The following is a 17,886-nucleotide window of genomic DNA, read 5'->3' on the forward strand; positions in this document are numbered from 1 at the left end:
AGAGGCTAAATAACTCTCCCTAGGCCACACAGCTGATAAGCAATGGAGCTGGGATTTGAACACAAGCAGTCTGACTCCCCAGTTGCCACTCTTAGTCACCAATATATATTTCACCAAGACCAAAAGTTGGTTCATTGAGGACTAATAAAATACATAAGATTTTAGAAATGTTGGTCAATAAAAAGAGAGAAAGGGCACAAATAATCAGTGTTAGGAATAAAAACGGGCCATAACCACAAATGTTATAAAGATCTACATGGACAAATTTTGTCAGTAATTTCAAAGTGTGAATTAAACATAATTTTCAAGATAAATATGAATTACCAAAACTGAGTAAAAAAGAAACAGAAAACCTGAACAAGCCTAGTTATTAAAGAAATTCAGAAAAATCTACCTTATACAAACACTTTCAAGGAATAGAAAAGCATATAAATCCTCTAGAGTACACTCAGACATGTGCACAGATAAATCAGAAAAGGAAGAGACTATTAGAAAGGAAACTTCTGAAATTTATTTATTTATTTATTTTTGCCTTTTTTTTAGGGCTGCACCTGTGGCATATGGAAATTCCCTAGCTAGGGGTTGAATCTGAGCTATAGCTGCCAGCCTTAGCCACACCTAAGCAATGCCAGATCTTTAACCCACTGAGCAAAGCCAGGGATTGAACGCACATCTTCATGGATACTGGTCAGGCTCATTATCACTGAGCCAGAAGAGGAACTTCCTGAAAAAATTTTAAAAGCCTAAAACCAAAGCAGTAAAATGTTAAATCTAAGTTGTAGGTATATAACCTGTTAAATTATTCTCTGTATTTTCTATATGTTTCAAATACTTTTTAATAAAAAATTTAAAGGTTAATTGAAATAATGTATGGAAAGACTTGGCACATGGCAGTTACGTACAAAAATATAAAAATATACAGTACGGGCAGAAATTAACTGTATTAGAGTAGTGAGATTATGAGCAGTTTTATATTAACATTGTTCTTTATATAATAGTCTCAATAAATAATCATTACCAGAAAAAATAACATTTATTTTAAAAATTCAAATAACAATTTGCAACATAGAAAGTGAAAGATTCCTATAACCCTAACTCCCAAAGATAATGCTTACATTTTAGTATAAATCTCCCAAGTACTTCTATGCATATACACATTTTGTATTCAAAAATGATTCCCACACACAATATGTAAAATCTAACTTTATTGCTTAACAATCTATCTGGATATCCTTCTTTGTTACTAAAATGTGGTCTACCTCCCTTCTTTATGGGTACTTAGGATTTTTCCTTTTTTTTTTAGAATGAAAAAACACCACATTGAACATTCTTATGTGGCTGATAAAGACATATCTATGTAGTTATCTATCTGTACAAGTTTTGCAATAAGACACACTTCTAGAATTTCTAGGTAATGAATAAGGACATTTGTATTTTAATAGTTATTAGTAAGTAAGGATGATGATAATGAAAGCAAAACCTAACAAGATACTTTCTGCGTGCTAAACACTAATCTAAGCGTTTTTCAGAAAAAATTCCTCTACAAGGAGTTCCCATCATGGCGCAGTGGTTTACAAATCCGACTAGGAACCATGAGGTTGCGGGTTTGATCCCTGCCCTTGCTCAGTGGGTTAAGGATCCGGCACTGCCGTGAGCTGTGGTATAGGTTGCAGACGCAGCTCAGATCCTGCGTTGCTGTGGCTCTGGCGTAGGCTGGTGGCTACAGCTTCGATTAGACCCCTAGCCTGGGAACCTCCATATGCCGCAAGTGCAGCCCCAAAAATGGCAAAAGACAGAAAAAAAGAAAAAAAGAAAAAATTCCTCTACAAAAAAATAAGCTCATTTATACTTCTCTAAAAATGTATGAAGGGAGTTCCCACTGTGGCTCAGCAGGTTACAAACCCACTAGTATCCATGAGGATGCCGGTATGATCCCTGGCCTCACCTAGCAGGTTAAGGATCTGGCGTTGCCATGAGCTATGGTGTAGGCTACAGATGTGGTTTCTATCCCATATTACTGTGGCTACAGCACAGGCCAGCAGTTACAGCTCCAATTCAACCCTTAGCCTGGGAACTTCCATATGCTGTGGGTACAGCCCCCCCCAAAAGTATGAATATATTTGTTTCCCTTTATATCCTCACCAGTACCAGAAGTTGACTAATATTTTAGCTAATCCAAAGCAGATAAATGAAAAAAAAATCTCTTTCCTTATCAAAATACTCATGATATTGTTCACAGAAATAGAAAAAAATTACCCTAGAATTAATACAGAAACAAACCCCAGACGGTCAAAGCAATCCTGAGAAAGAAAAATGTAGCTGGAGGTATCACACTGTCTAACTTGAGACTATGTTACAAAGCTATCGTCATCAAAACAGTATGGTATCAGCATCCTCAAAAGGCACAAAGATCAATGGAACAGGATAGAGAGCCCTAACATAAGCCCATACACCTATGGTCAGTTAATATACAACAAAAGGGACAAGAATATACAACAGAAAAGACAGGCTCTTCAATAACTGGTCCTGGGAAAACTGACAGCTACATGTAAAAGAATGTCATTAGAACATTTCCTCACATTGTATACAAAAGTAAATTCAAAATGGATTAAAGACCTATATGTAAGACCTGAAACCATAAAACTCCTATAAGAGAACATAGGATACTCTTTGACATAAACTGGAGCAATATTTTTTTGGATCTGTCTGCTAAGACACATGATACAAAAGCAAAAATAAATAGAACCTAATTAAACTTAAAAGCTTTTGCACAGCAAAGGAAACCATCAACAAAATGAAAAGACAACCTATTTACAGGAGAAAATATTTGCAAATGATATGAACAATAAGGGGTTAATATCTAAAATATACAAACTGGAGTTCCCACCATGGTTCAGCAAATGAATCTGACTAGCATCTATGAGGACACAGGTTCAATCCCTGGCCTGTGCAGTGGGTTAAGGATCTGATGTTGCCGGGAGCTGTGGTGTAGGTCACAGACATGGCTCAGATCCCGCGTTGCTGTGGCAGTAGCATAGGCTGGAGGTTACAGCTCCGATTCGACCCCTAGCCTGGGAACCTCCATGTGCCACAGATGTGGCCCTAAAAAGACATTTTAAAAAATAAAAATAAAATATACAAATGGCTCATTCAATATTAAAACAACCCCCAAACAACCTGATTAAAAAATGAGCAGAAGACCTGAATAGATTTTTCCAAAGAAGATATACAGATGGCCAACAGGTGCATGAAAAAATGCTCAACATTGCTAATCATCAGAGAAATGCAAGTCAATGTCACCATGAAATATCATCTCACACCTGTCAAAATGGCTATCATCAAAAAGTCAACAAATAGCCAATGTTGGCAAGGATGTGGAGAAAAGGGAATCCTAATACACAGTTGGTGGGAATGTAAATTGGTACAGCCACTATGGAAAACAGTATGGAGTTTCCTTAAAAAACTAAAAATAAAATTACCATATGATCAGCGATCCCATTCCTGGGTATATATCCAAAGAAAACAAAAACACTAATTTGAAAAGGTATATGTACACCAATACTCATAGCAGTATTATTTATAATTACCAAGATATGGAAGCAGCCTAAGCACCCATCAACATTTGAATGGATAGAAATGGATAAAGAAGATGTGGTATGTGTGGCTTTGTGTATACATATATTTAATTGTGTAAATTTAATTCAATATATACACACATATACATATATGAATATATATATGCACACATACACATATGTGTATATATATGCACACATACATATACATATATGTATATGTATGCACACATACATATACATATATGTATGTGTGTGTGTATATATATATATACACACACACCTTCAATAAAATATTACTTAAGGCATAAAAAATGAAATTTTTCATTTGCAACAATGTGGATGAACCTAAAGGGTATTATGCTTAGTCAAAGAAGCCAGACATAGAAAGACAAATACTGTATATTATCTCTTACATGTGGAATCTAAAAAGTAAAATGAATGAATGAATATAACAAAACAGAAATAGACTCATATAGAGAACAAACTAGTGCTTAACAGTGGGGAGAGGAGATGAGGGAGGGTAAGACAGGGTACGAGATTAAGACATACAAACTAGTATTTGTATAAAATAAATAAACAAAAAACATACAGTGCAATGCAGAAAGAACTATAGCCAATATTGTTAACTAACTTTAAATGGATCATAATCTATAAAAATATTGAATCACTTGGAATCACTATGTTGTACACCTGAAAGTAATATTGCATATCAAAGATATTTCAATTTTAAAAAGACATTTCTTTTGATGAGATGCTTTGCTACATAGCATATGGCCATTGGGTTTTTTGTTGTTGTTGTTGTTGTTCTTCTAAATTCACATGGACTTGAAAAACCTGTATATGTCAAACTGTGCAAAGTTATATACATGCCTATTTAGGTCAAGTTTCTTTTTCTTTTTCTTTTTTTTTGCCATTTCTTGGGCTACTCCTACAGCACATGGAGGTTCCCAGGCTAGGAGTAGAATCAGAGCTGTAGCCACCAGCCTACACCAGAGCCATAGCAACACAGGATCTGAGCCGCGTCTGCAACCTACACTACAGCTCAAGGCAACGCAGGACCCTTATCCCACTGAGCAAGGCCAGGGATCGAACCCGCAACCTCATGGTTCCTAGTCGGATTCATTAACCACTTAGCCACGACGGGAACTCCCTAGGTCAAGTTTCTTAATGGTGTTGCAAATCTTCGTAATCTGAATCTCCTAAATCTATTAATTAGTGAGAGGGGTATACTAAAAATCTCCCACTGTGAAGTGAAATTTGTCCATTTTTCGTTGAAATTATGTTAAATTTTTGACTTAATCATTTCTAGGCATACTTTGTAAAACCCCTTCAGAGTGTCAGGAATTGTAGAAATGAAACTATTAACTGATTAGAAAATATATCTTTTTTTTTTTTCCCCCACTGTACAGCAAGGGGGTCAGGTTATCCTTACATGTATACATTACAATTACATTTTTCCCCCACCCGTTCTTCTGTTGCAACATGAGTATCTAGACAAAGTTCTCAATGCTATTCAGCAGGATCTCCTTGTATATCTATTCTAAGTTGTGTCTGATAAGCCCAAGCTCCCGATCCCTCCCACTCCCTCCCCCTCCCATCAGGCAGCCACAAGTCTCTTCTCCAAGTCCATGATTTTCTTTTCTAAGGAGATGTTCATTTTTTTTTATAGTTATAAGTGATATCATATGGTATTTGTCTTTGTCTTTCTGGCTCATTTCACTCAGTATGAGATTCTCTAGCTCCATCCATGTTGCTGCAAATGGCATTATGTCATCCTTTTTTATGGCTGAGTAGTATTCCATTGTGTATATATACCACATCTTCCGAATCCAATCATCTGTCGATGGACATTTGGGTTGAGAAAATATATCTTTTAATCTTAAAATCTGTATTTTGAAGGCATTAGTGAGTCTAATAATGTTTCATATATTTATTGGCCATTGTATATCTTATGCTGTGAGAAAGACATAAGTCCAGATAGAAATTTTGTAGGTGATAAAAATGGCATTTCCTATCAGAAGAAATATTGGCTTATTCAATAAGTAGATACTGATATATACTCTATCAATACTATATTTGTTGTTTCTCTACCAATACCTATTTTATGACATTGCTGGAAAGGAAGGAAATTTAGATTCTTATTTCTTACTAAAATTCCAGATAGCTCAAACATGTAAATACAGAAATTAAACCACAGAAACACTAGTCAACTGCCAAACATCTAGTCATAAACTTGAAAAAGTGATTCAACTGTAGTAGTTGGCATTGGCAATAGTAGGCTCAAGAAAATATTTAAGGAGTTCCCATCGTGGCTCGGTGGTTAACAAATCTGATTAGGAACCATGAGGTTGTGGGTTCGATTCCTGGTCTTGCTCAGTGGGTTAAGGATCCAGCGTTGTGATGAGTTGTGGCATAGGTGTCAGATGCGGCTCAGATTCCATGTTGCCGTGGCTCTGGCCGTGGTTACAGCTCTGAGTGGACCCCTAGCCTGGGAACTTCCATATGCCACAGGTGCAGCCCTAGGAAAGACAAAAAGACAAAAAAGAAAAGAAAAGAAAAGATTTAAAAGTAGATAGTCTAAGAAACATGTTATACTAACATCTCAGGGTAAATTTTTATACAAAGTTAGATCTTATGCTTAGATCATATTAACTTGTCCTCTACAATGCAATGCTTCAATACAATGAAGGTTTTTTTTGTTTGTTTGTTTTTTGCTTTTTAGAGCCGCACCTGTAGCATATGGAAGTTCCCAGGCTAGGGGGCAAATTGGAGCAGCAGCTACTGGCCTACACCACAGACAGAGTAACAAGGGATTCAAGCAGCATCTGCAGCCTAGATTGCAACTTGTAGCAATGCCAGATGCTTAACCCACTGAGCGAGGCCAAGGGATCAAACCTGCATCCTCATGGATACTAGTCAGCTTCTTAACCCACTGAGCCACAATGGGAACTCCAATACAACGTTTTTATTAAGGTCTCTGTTAAAAAGCTGCCATATATAGGAACTTATTTTTGTATTGTAAAATTATTGTTGAAGACATTATGTAGTTTACAATGAATTTTTTTTTTTCAGAATTCAGTAGCAGAGAAGAGTGATTCTTTGGAACCTGTTTCTTAGATAATACAAAATATGCTACTTTGTCTTCATTTTTGTATTAGTGGATAATAAATTCAGATATAAATTTAATGTTTTAATAACTAGCAGATTTGCTTCCTCTTCCTCTTTAATGTCTTGATTTTTCCGATCCAGTGTTTTATTGTTTACATATATAAAATGATATCATGATTCAAAGCCATTTTGAAGCAAAGATGATATAATAATAAAATTCAAGATCCATTGTAGCAACAAGGGTTCTGAATTTATATTTTCCTTATTGTTTATAAAGGAAACACTAATATATTAGGGAACTAATACTATATTGGGCCTAGAAGTGGGCAAGTGGAAATGAAGAGATCTCTGCAAGTTATGAAGGAGAAGTACAGAAGCAAATAAACTTAAGTGACCAGGGTCTTACCTCTACCACAATCATTATAACACTAACACCCAAACTGAAGCTAGAAAAAGAATGGTGATTGAAGTCTTCTTACATTTTTTTTTTTCCTTTTAAGGCCATACCCACAGCATATGGAGGTTCCCAGGTAGGGGTCCAACCAGAGCTACAGCTGCCAACCTACTCCACACCCACAGCAACAGCCACCCAGGATCTGAGCCACATCTGCGACCTACACCAAAGCTCACGGCAAAGCAGGATCCCTAACCCACTGAGCGGAGCCTGGGATGGAACCTGCAACCTCATGGTTCCCAGTCAGATTCATTTCTGCCGCACCATGACGGGAACTCCATCTCCTTACTTTCAAAAGGACTGTACCTCCTTAGAAATACTATCCCACTGAAAAGTGAGCAGCAATTCAGAAGAACTTGCCCACTGCTTTGCTTATTACATCACTTCACTATTGGTTTAGTGACATCTTAGACATCTCTAGTCTGGCTACACATTAAAAAAACAAACAAAAAAAAAACTTCATCGGGAAGATGCTGTAAAGAACTGAATTTGAATCACCATGACTGTCAAAAGAAAAAAAAAAAAAGAAAGAAAGAAAACTCTAGTTCCACATATCTAAACAGTTACTTTTTCCCCTGAATAATACGAAAAATAAATTCTGTTATATAGCTACAGGCTTATGTCACATAATACCCTAAATCACAAATGACACTCTTTCCCCAGAAAAACTCATGACAAAAATCATGCTTGCAGTAGAATTTTATAGTTAGTTCCCTTGTCAATTAAAATGAAAATTGCACTTAACATTTCTTAATGATTTCTTGTAAAGAGACATTATATATGCATAGATTTTACCTCTTTCAATATCATCCATGGGAGATGCTGGGGACATCTTGTCTTCAGGTGGAGAATGTTTTACAAGATTGGGAGTCTTAGCTAAATTTCGCATTTGTTGCTGCTGTTGCTCTATACGAAACTGAATCTTACTGCTTCCTTCAACTCTGCAATTAAGAATATCAAAAAGTCAAACAAGGGAGTTCCCGCTGTAGTGCAGTGGGTTAAGAATCCCACTGCAGTGGCTTGGGTTGCTACAGAGGTGTGGGTTTGATCCCTGGCCAGGCACAGTGGGTTAAAAGATCCAATGTTGCTATAGTTGTGGCTTGGATTCCATCCTTGGCCCAGGAATTTTCATATGCTGCGGGGCTGCGGGTGCGGCCTTAAAAAAAAAAAAAAAAAAAAAAAAAAAGGTAAAACAGGTATGATGATAGCAATATAATAATTTCAACTTACAAAGTTACTAAAATTGCCCACCTCTTTTCTTCCTAGACATCTTTAGAATAATATTCAAGGATTAAAACATTAATTCATTATTAACCAAATATTTACTGAGCCCTGCTATATGCATGGCATATACACAGGTATTCTGAGGGACATAATCGTGAATAAAAATAAAATCATTGCTCAAAACTGAAGAGACAAGACAAACACAAATGACTAAAACAAGATGAAATTATATATTAAGTGTATAATAGGTATAACATATTCCCTAAACTCTGAAACTTTCATTTGTTAGAATTACATCACTTCCACATTTTTCATTCATAACATTGAGATATGTTACTAAAGGAGATTCATATACTTCAATACTTTTAAGAAAAGAGTATATAACACAATTATGCTTGACTCTGCCTCTCCCATTTCCAGTCACCAAATCCTGTGAGTTTCCCTTCACAAAATATTTAAAACTTCACTTTTTACTCCTACTCTCAAAAAATCATAGTTTATGCAATTTCTTCTGCTTCCCATATCGCTTTATTTAAACCTGTTTGAGGGTTTACATTTCAAACAAGGATGTAGATATGTCCATCTCTGGTTTAAAAAACTTTAATATGTAACCACTGCTAACAAGACAGTGTCCTAATTTCACAGTTAATATTAAAGGCATCAGCCTCAACCTGCCTTTATAACCTTACCTTCTAGTCTACCATCAACCTTTTTCCCCATTCTCTAATACTTAATCACAGGCACAGAAGCAAATCTCTGCCCTGTTTCAAATATGTCTTATTCATAGGCCCAAAATAAGTCAAATATACTCATGCCTTAAAACCTTGTTTATATCCTGTTTTCTCTGATCAATTAAATCAGTATTTTCCAACGTTTCCAACAAACAAAAATCACCTGGGAGGAGGGGATAGTTTTAAAAAAAGCTTCCCAGACTCCTTCCCTCATCTGTAGTTGGATTTGGGAACTCATGTTTAATAAGCATGCAAAAGTAATTCTTATCATCAAATATGTTTGGGGGAAAAGGTCCTAAATTTTAACCTCCTCTCAAGGTACCTCAATAAGGGCTCCCTGAATGCTTCAATCAACCTCCCTTATTTTAATTCCTAGAATAATTTTTTCTACTTGTATAGCTTTTAAAGCACCTCTCTTATTTTATATGTTAATTAATGTGCTGCCTATCTCCAAAAAAATTTAGATGACTATATTCTCTTAATGGCTTTTTAATGGAATTACCTGTTAATACAATTAAAATGTAGAAGTCTTGAGGTTAGTATTTGTATAGGAAACTCTCCTTTTTCTAGTCCCTCACATATTCTAGATGCTTGATAAATTTTTACTACTGATAATAAAACTATTTTGGAGAGTGTATAAGGGCTCCTTTCAGTCTAGTTCTATGAAAGTATCTACAATAGAATAAAAGATATCTACATATAAGAAAACATTAGAAAAAAACAAGCATTTATATATGATAGGGAGAAATGGTAAAAGCTTTTGGCTAAAAATCTTCATCAAATTTAAACTTCGAAAAAGATCAAAACATTTTTGTATCACACAGAAATAACCCTTATACAATAATGTGACTTAATCCATAACTTTTTCACTGACATTTTCTTAGCAATTTATGTGTTGATACAAAAAAATTTATTTCATTTAACCACATACCTTGTTTTTTTTACAGTGATGTTGTTGCTGAGTTTTTCTAGTCGACATTCCCCAGTATCATGGTTAATAATCAAAATGCATTCTTTTAAGTAAGGTTTCTTTGAACCTTTGAAAACAGTTACTGGTGTAGTTGAACCCTGTTTAAAAAGTTAATTATTATTACTTGAAATTTATCATAGGAATTCAGTTGAGAGGGCCTTTGAGATCTTTCTCAATCTATACTTTACTTCAATCATCCACCTACCTACAATTACCATGCTGGCAATAAGGAGTATAGTAAAAAAAAAAAAAAAAGACAGATGAAGAAAGGCTGAGATCTCAAAACTGCTGTCACTGAGGAAAGGGAGTAGAGGAAGTACTAAGCCTAGGCCAATAAATTTGTGGATCTGGCCTATAATAGGCACTAGGGAGTCAGCTCTAATTCAAGATGGGTTAGATGACCAAGAGTGTCATCTAGAGTGGCACAGTAGCCCTTCAGACATATGGAGCTCTCACAAGTCCAGGGTTTGAGGACTAAAGCTGTTAAACAACCACTAGAGATTCAGTCATTGCATAATAGGAAGTATAGTTGGAAGTTTCTTGTAGGCTATTTCATTCGGGCCCACAAAAGTGTCCCAATGAGATAGAGTCAGCACTAAAAGTATGCCAAACTTAGAAAGCACTGATGACAAAATGTAACAGTCAAGAAAATCTTTTCCTTTCAAAATTCAACATTTTGAAATGTTATAGCAGTCAACCATAGAGAAATGTTTGTAAAAAAATAAGAGAGATTTGTAAATCCCTGATATTAACCCCCTTAATAGTCATTTTTATTAGCTTCTTCTATTTGATACTACCAAACAAAACCTAGAGGAATGAGAATTAGAAAAATCTACCCTATCAAAGAACCACAAGAACTTTACAGTACTCTTAAAACTGTAATAAAAGTTCTATTTTAGGGAATGCCTCCAAGCTTCTAGGCATTTTTACAAAGATGATGAAAGCAAGTTAATAAATAGGAGACTCCAACAACATGGATGGAAATAGAGACTCTCATTCTAAGTGAAGTAAGTCAGAAAAAGACAAATACCATATGCTATCACTTACATCTGTAATCTAATACATGGCACAAATGAACCTTTCCACAGGAAAAAAACATCATGGACGTGGAGAACAGACTTGTGGTTGCCAAGCAGGAGCGGGAGAGAATGGGATGGACCGGGAATTTGGGGTTAACATATGCAAATTATTGCCTTTGGAATGGATAAGCAATGAGATCCTGCTGTAGAGCACTGGGAACTATATCTAGTCACTTATGATGGAGCATGACAATGTGAGAAAAAGAATGTATATATGTATGTATGACTGGGTCACCTTGCTGTATAGCAGAAAATTGACAGAACACTGTAAACCAGGTATAATGGGAAAAAAACACATTAAATAAAATAAATAAACAGGAGAATCTAAATTCCCCATACTAATAATCATTACATTTCCACAAAATATCTTCAAAATTAAGAACTCTGAAGAAATGTAAACTTCCTACTTATTTGAAGTTGTTCTTTACTATTCACAATAGCCAAGATACGGAAACAATCTAAATGTCCATCAACAGATGAATGGATTAAGAAGATATGGTACATATACACAATGGAATACTACTCAGCCATTAAAAAGAACAAAATAATGCCGTTTGCAGCAACATGGATGCAACTAGATATTATCATACGAAGTGAAGTAAGTCGGAAAGAGAAAGGCAAATACTATATGATATCACCTATATGTGGAATCTAAACTATGGTACATATGAACCTATCTAAAGAAGAGAAGAGACACAGATATAGAGAACAGACTTATAGTTGCCAAGGGGGAGTGGCGGGAATGGGATGATTTGGGAGTTTGGAGTTAGTAGATACAAACTACTACACTTAGAATGGATAAGAAATGTGGTCCTTCTGTATAGCACAGGGAACTATATCCAATCACTTGTGACAGAACATGATAGAAGATAATATGAGAAAAAGAATGTATATATGTATAACTGGGTCACTTTGCTATATAGCAGAAATTGACAGAACACTGTAAATCAATTATAATAAAAATTTTTAAAAGAAGTTCTTTAATGAAGGGGGAAAGTCCACAAAATTTATTTGGGAATATGATATAATCTCTATTCTTCTTTACAATTGTTCAATTGCCCAGCACCTCCCCCCCCACAAATTGCTCTTAACAGGTGGTAATTTTAACAATTCTCTTTCATTCCAGCTGTCTGAAAAGAGACACAAAATTCAAATCCTTTTGCATTACACATTAGGCCCTTCTTTGTCTGTTTCCTAAATACCTTTCCATCTCCCAGTATGTCCCCACATGCTCCCCATCTTACCTAGTCATAGCAGCCTGTATGTAGTTCTTCTACTGTAACAGACTGTTTTGTTGCTTTGTCTTAGTCCATGTCTTTTACTTTTCTTTGCCAAAGAGGTCCTTCCCTCCTTTCTTCAACTCATCTTTAAGACAGCATATGCTAATGTCTCCTCTCTCCCCAGGCTGAGTTACCTCTCTTTTGTACTCCCATAATATTCTGTGTATACTTTTACCATAGTCCTTACATTACTAAATTTAATCAATTATCTTTGGTCTTCCTCATTCAATGGTAATATTTTTTTTAGGACATCGACCACATCTAGTCTACCTCTGTATTTCTAATAGCTACCTAGCAAAGGATTTACCATATAGAACATATATGCATATACAGTCTGTCTGTTCATCTATCACTCTTTCTCATGCATACATATACACATAAAAAATATTGAAGCATATTCATTTTGGACATATCTCTGGTGGGCTAAGGTGGGGTGGGAACTACCTTTTGCCAAATTACTTCTTTGCTATTTCGGAAATTTACCATTTTTAGCCTTGAAAATTTCCTCCTACAGTTGTCATTCCTTTAAGAAATATTTTCTTTTCTTCTTCCTCTTCTTTTTTTTTTTTTTTTTTTGTCTCTTTATGCACATGCAGCATATGGAGGTTCCCAGGCTAGGGGTCGAATTGGAGCTGAAGCCTCTGGCCATAGGAATGGCCACAGGAACACCAGACCTGAGCCACATCTGTGACTTACACCACAGCTCATGGCAACCCACTGAGTGAGGCCAAGGATCAAACCTGTGTCCTCATGGATACTAGTCAGATTTGTTTCCACTGAGCCCCGATGGGAACTCCTTTAAGAAGTATTTTCAACTGAGACCATAACTGAACACATAGTGGATGGTAATTCTTGATTAAAGCAGGATTATGTGTGAATGAATAAAGTTTACTAGTAAATGTAAGAATCTCCATTGCTGGGAGTAGAAAAGCAGAACAAGGGATGAGGATGGGAGGAATGCAATTTGAGAAAACAATATTCTACATGGCAAAGAAGAACTCAACAAAAGTTCTGCAAACCAGTCATCAATGATCAATAATCCTATAATCTGAGACCAGGATAAGAGACGGTGCCTGTTGAAAAGCCTACTTAAGGCTTTTCAATTAACTTTTAAATTTAAGTGGAAGACTTAGGTTTTTCTTTAATGAAACTCATAAACAAAAAAGCCTCATATTACTTAGTACATTATTAAGATACTTAATTTCTAAACTATTTTAGAGACACCAGAATCTGAACACTTTTTCATAACAGGGTAATTGATACAAAGGCTTACTTATCTATGATGTCCATACTGAATTGATTTTTCATTTCCTTCACTTTCTAAAGGAACAAGGGAAAATATACAATAAAATGCCCCCACAAGTTTAATTAACCTTAGGGAAAACTTCAGAGATAGCAACTGATATAGTCTGACCTAAAAGCAGGGTCTCAATATACAGTGTTGACTGCTTAAAAAATAAGAAAAAGATGGAAGACTAGATAGAGGACAAACTGTGGTGGAGGTCACAGATGTGGTTTGGCTGTGGTGTAGGCCGGCAGCTTCCTTGCTACACCTCTAACCTTGACAAGCCATATCATAAATGCATACAAGAAAGAGACTGCAGATAAGCTAATATAAAATCATTCCTATTACAAAAATTAAGCAAAGGAAAAAAAATCTCAAAAAAGTCCACTGCTTTCTATGTTAAAGTAAGAAAGTTACAGTCCTGGTTTTCTTTAAGAACAGATCAAGTTGGTATGAAAGAAGAAAAAGAAACAAGTTGAATGTTAAGAAATTTCTAACTCAAGGACTGAGAAAACTAGAGGATACAACAAGAACTTGTATATTTATGTAAATAGTATAAGATAGTATTACTTTGATACATCTGAAAATGTTTTAAGTGGACAAAATTTTCATTAAGGCCTCTGATCTAGTCTCCTTCTTTTCCAACCCATTCCCCAAATTATTGCTAAAACCACTCCCAAAGCACAAATCTAATCATATTAGCACTCTAATTAAAAACCTCTAATGGTTCTCTAAATACCAATGGGATATTTGTTTAGACCTCCATTTGTTTCAAACCATATAATTCTTGAAACTTATAAATTTTAAGATTTCAAGTATTTTAAGGTTGTTTTACCTAAGGCAGTTTAAAATAAGATTTTTTTTTTTTTTGGAGTTCCCATTGTGGCGCAGCAGAAACGAATCCAACTAGGAACCATGAGGTTGCGGGTTCGATTCCTGACCTTGCTTAGTGGGTTAAGGATCCAGCGTTGCTGTGAGCTGTGGTGGAGGTCACAGATGTGGCCTGGCTGTGGTGTAGGCCAGCAGCTGTAGTTCCAATTAGACCCCTAGCCTGGGAACCTCCATATGTCACGGGTGTGGCCCTAATAAAAAGCAAAAAATAAATAAATAAAATTTAAAAAATAAAATAATATTTTTTTGCTTTGCTGTGTTTATTAATTACTTTGACTATCACTACATGAATTGTGCAATTATTTTCCTTTAGATTTGGTGGCAAACCTGGAAAAAAGATCTTTTTAGATTAAATACATATAAATACTCACTTCTATATTTGGCAGAGTAATTGTCACCTGTTCACCTTTGCCAACCTCAAGCTCTCCTTCACAAGAAGTGTCAATAGAAGCAGGTTTGAAGTCATCTAAAAATAGATACAGGTACAGATTTTTATAAGACGGAAAAATACTTGAATACCTGTATATCAAAAATATGAGCACGTTTTAGAGTGATAAATCATTTTTCAATAGCCAGTAATTAAAGTCATTTAGTAAAGTTCTAATATTTCAAATAAACATAATGCAATCCAATTTATTTCTACATGTATAATTCTGAGGAAAAAAGAACTAGCTACACTCTACCACAGTATTCCTCAGGTCATGATCTCTTGGGATCCTATTTAGATCAAGATCAACTAGACTAAGATGTTCCACTGCTAAAAAAGAAATAGTGTCACTGTCTTCACAATTTGCTAAAAAAGCAGAATCAATGGAAAATTTTCAGTCTTTTTCTTCCCTAAATTTTTCTTAAACCACCTTGGGCTCCTACTACCACTTGTCTGGTGTCCCAGCAGCATACAAAATGAATGAACACACAGTAAACACATATTCATGGGGAAATTTTAAAGAAAGCTTACTTAGTTTAACAACTTGGGTTTTTCATGGATATGTACACCACTAAAAGATGTGTAAATTTAACCAAATCTGCCACTCCAGGAGATATTAAAATGAGTTTTCATTTTGAAGTAAATTATAATTCAAATGATGTCATTATTAGGGTGCTGAGATATTTCACATGCTAAACAAGTTTAAGAACTTATTAAAGTCATTTAATAATAATTAACATCAATATACATCAACCACTGATAATAATTCTGATATAGAATTCCTTCACTGTTGCCAGGATATCTTTTGTTTTTTTTTTTTGGAGAAACTGGTGGAGTTCCTATTGTGGACCAGTGGGTTACAAACCCAACTAGAATCCAAGAGGATGTGGGTTCAATCCCTGGCCTCACTCAGTGGGTTAAGAATCTCGCATTGCGGTGAGCTGTGGTGTAGGTCACAGACACAGCTTGGATCCTGAGTTGCTGTGGCATAGGCCTGGAGCTCCAGCTCCAATTTGACCCCTAGCCTGGGAACTTCCATGCCATGGATTCAGAAAGACTGGTAATCCAGATTATTGTACAAAAGATCTTGATGTGTAGGTATTCACAACTAATTCATGTTAAAACAAGTGTGGATCAAAGCATCTCTACAGTCAAAAATCAGCTGATAGACTGTAAATCTATAACCTCTGTTTTAGCTTTTAAAAATTGATTCTTTTTCATTACTTTCGATATTCCCAGCAGCTCTTTGAATTGAATATTCTCACCTATATTTTACCAATGGTAAAATCCTCAAAGGTGATAACGCCAGTAAAAGATGTTAGGAACTCAAGCCACTTAGTCTGCCCTTTCCATATTATATAGCTTCTTTGCCTTAGATCCATGGCTCTGAACTTTTGTGTATGCATGTGTGTGTGTGTGTGTGTGTGTGTGTGTGTGTGTGTGTGTTTGTGTGTGTGTTGGGGACGGGGGGCAGGGGAGTGGAGCGTGTTAAGAGATGAGGGATAGCCAAAAGTCACTAGGGAATCTTATGAAAATTATAGCCCAGCAACAGACTCTCTCTGCAGAAAAAAAAATGCACATATAAACATATGTATTAAATACTATATAATTTCAACAGATTCACAAGCCCTTGAAGCCTATGCATAGATGCTTATGGTATATGAATGAGATATATGTAACAGACAGAAATGTACTCAAGCCCTCACAGCCACCTGGCATGGGGATGCCACCTCTGCTCCCTGCTCCCAGCCCCCTCCCCCTAGGATGTGGCTGGAGCTAGAGGCAGGAGGGCCAAGAATGCTGCAGACCTGGGACCGAGAGCAGCCCTGATGCAGTGAATAATAGCTTTTCAAGTCTGTAATAAAAAATGGCCTCCAATAAAACTACCTTGCAAAAAATGGGAAAGAAACAGAATTGAAAAAGTAAAAATGTCGAAGAGGCACAACCTGAAGAATTTGTTGTAGAAAAAGTACTGGACCGACTTGTAGTGAATGGGCCTGAAGTGGAAGGGGTTTACAGATGCAGATGATATTTGGGAACCTGAAGAAAATTTACCTCGTCCAGAGTTAATCAAAGCATTTCTTAATTCTCAAAAAGCTTGTAAAGAAAAAAATGGAACAAAAAAGAAAGCCATAATCTGACAGTGAATCTGATGACAGCAAATCAAAGAAAAAAAGAGATGATGCTGATAAACCAAGAGATTTTGCCAGAGGTCTGGATCTAGAACAAATAATTGGTACCACAGACAGCAGTGGAGAATTAATGTTTCTCATGAAATGGAAAGATTCAGAAGAGGCAGATTTTGGTGCTGGCAAAAGAGGCAAATATAAAGTGTCTTCAAACTGTAATTACTCTTTATGAAGAGAGACTAACTTGGCATTCTTGTCCAAAAGATGAAGTTCAATAATTGTTTGCACTGTTTTTCATATATATGTATCCATATATATAAAATATGGGTGTCGGGTTTTTTTTATTAGTGTGAAGAAATAACTACATTCTAATGAAAATCAAGTTTGATATATTCATTTTGAGGTAGTATTGGGGAAGTTGTTGGGGTTTTTTGTTTTTTGCATCTGTAGCACTGGTTTTTTGAACAAATAAAAGCTTTATATAGTTGCTTCCTTTAGCAAAAAAGAACATTTGATACCATTATATATTATTTCCTTTGCATTAGAGAACAGCTTTATTTTTATTTTTTAATTTTTTCCCTCCATTGTAGCTAGTTTATAGTGTTCTGTCAGTTTTCTATTATACAGCAAAGTGATCCAATCACACATACATATATACATTCTTTTTCTCACATTATCATGCTCCATCATAAGTGACTAGATACAGTCCCAGTGCTATACAGCAGGATCA

The 17,886-nt window shown here is 35.7% G+C and overlaps 1 protein-coding gene and 1 pseudogene across 1 annotated transcript in view; one reads left to right on the forward strand and one right to left on the reverse strand.

The window, feature by feature from the left end:
- Positions 1 to 17,886, reverse strand: part of EAF2 (ELL associated factor 2) — a 42,821-nt gene that overhangs the window by 18,703 nt on the left and 6,232 nt on the right. The window contains 3 exon segments of the mRNA NM_001445009.1: positions 7,936 to 8,081; positions 10,027 to 10,163; positions 14,972 to 15,066. Of these exon segments, the coding sequence (NP_001431938.1) occupies positions 7,936 to 8,081; positions 10,027 to 10,163; positions 14,972 to 15,066 (378 nt within the window).
- LOC102167480 (chromobox protein homolog 3 pseudogene) lies at positions 16,895 to 17,434 on the forward strand (annotated as a pseudogene).

Source organism: Sus scrofa, chromosome 13 (assembly GCF_054392235.1).
Source record: "Sus scrofa isolate SSC_HxYL_T2T_F1_AM1 chromosome 13, Sscrofa_HxYL_maternal_Yorkshire_Landrace_v2.0, whole genome shotgun sequence".
Classification (NCBI taxonomy): domain Eukaryota; kingdom Metazoa; phylum Chordata; class Mammalia; order Artiodactyla; family Suidae; genus Sus; species Sus scrofa.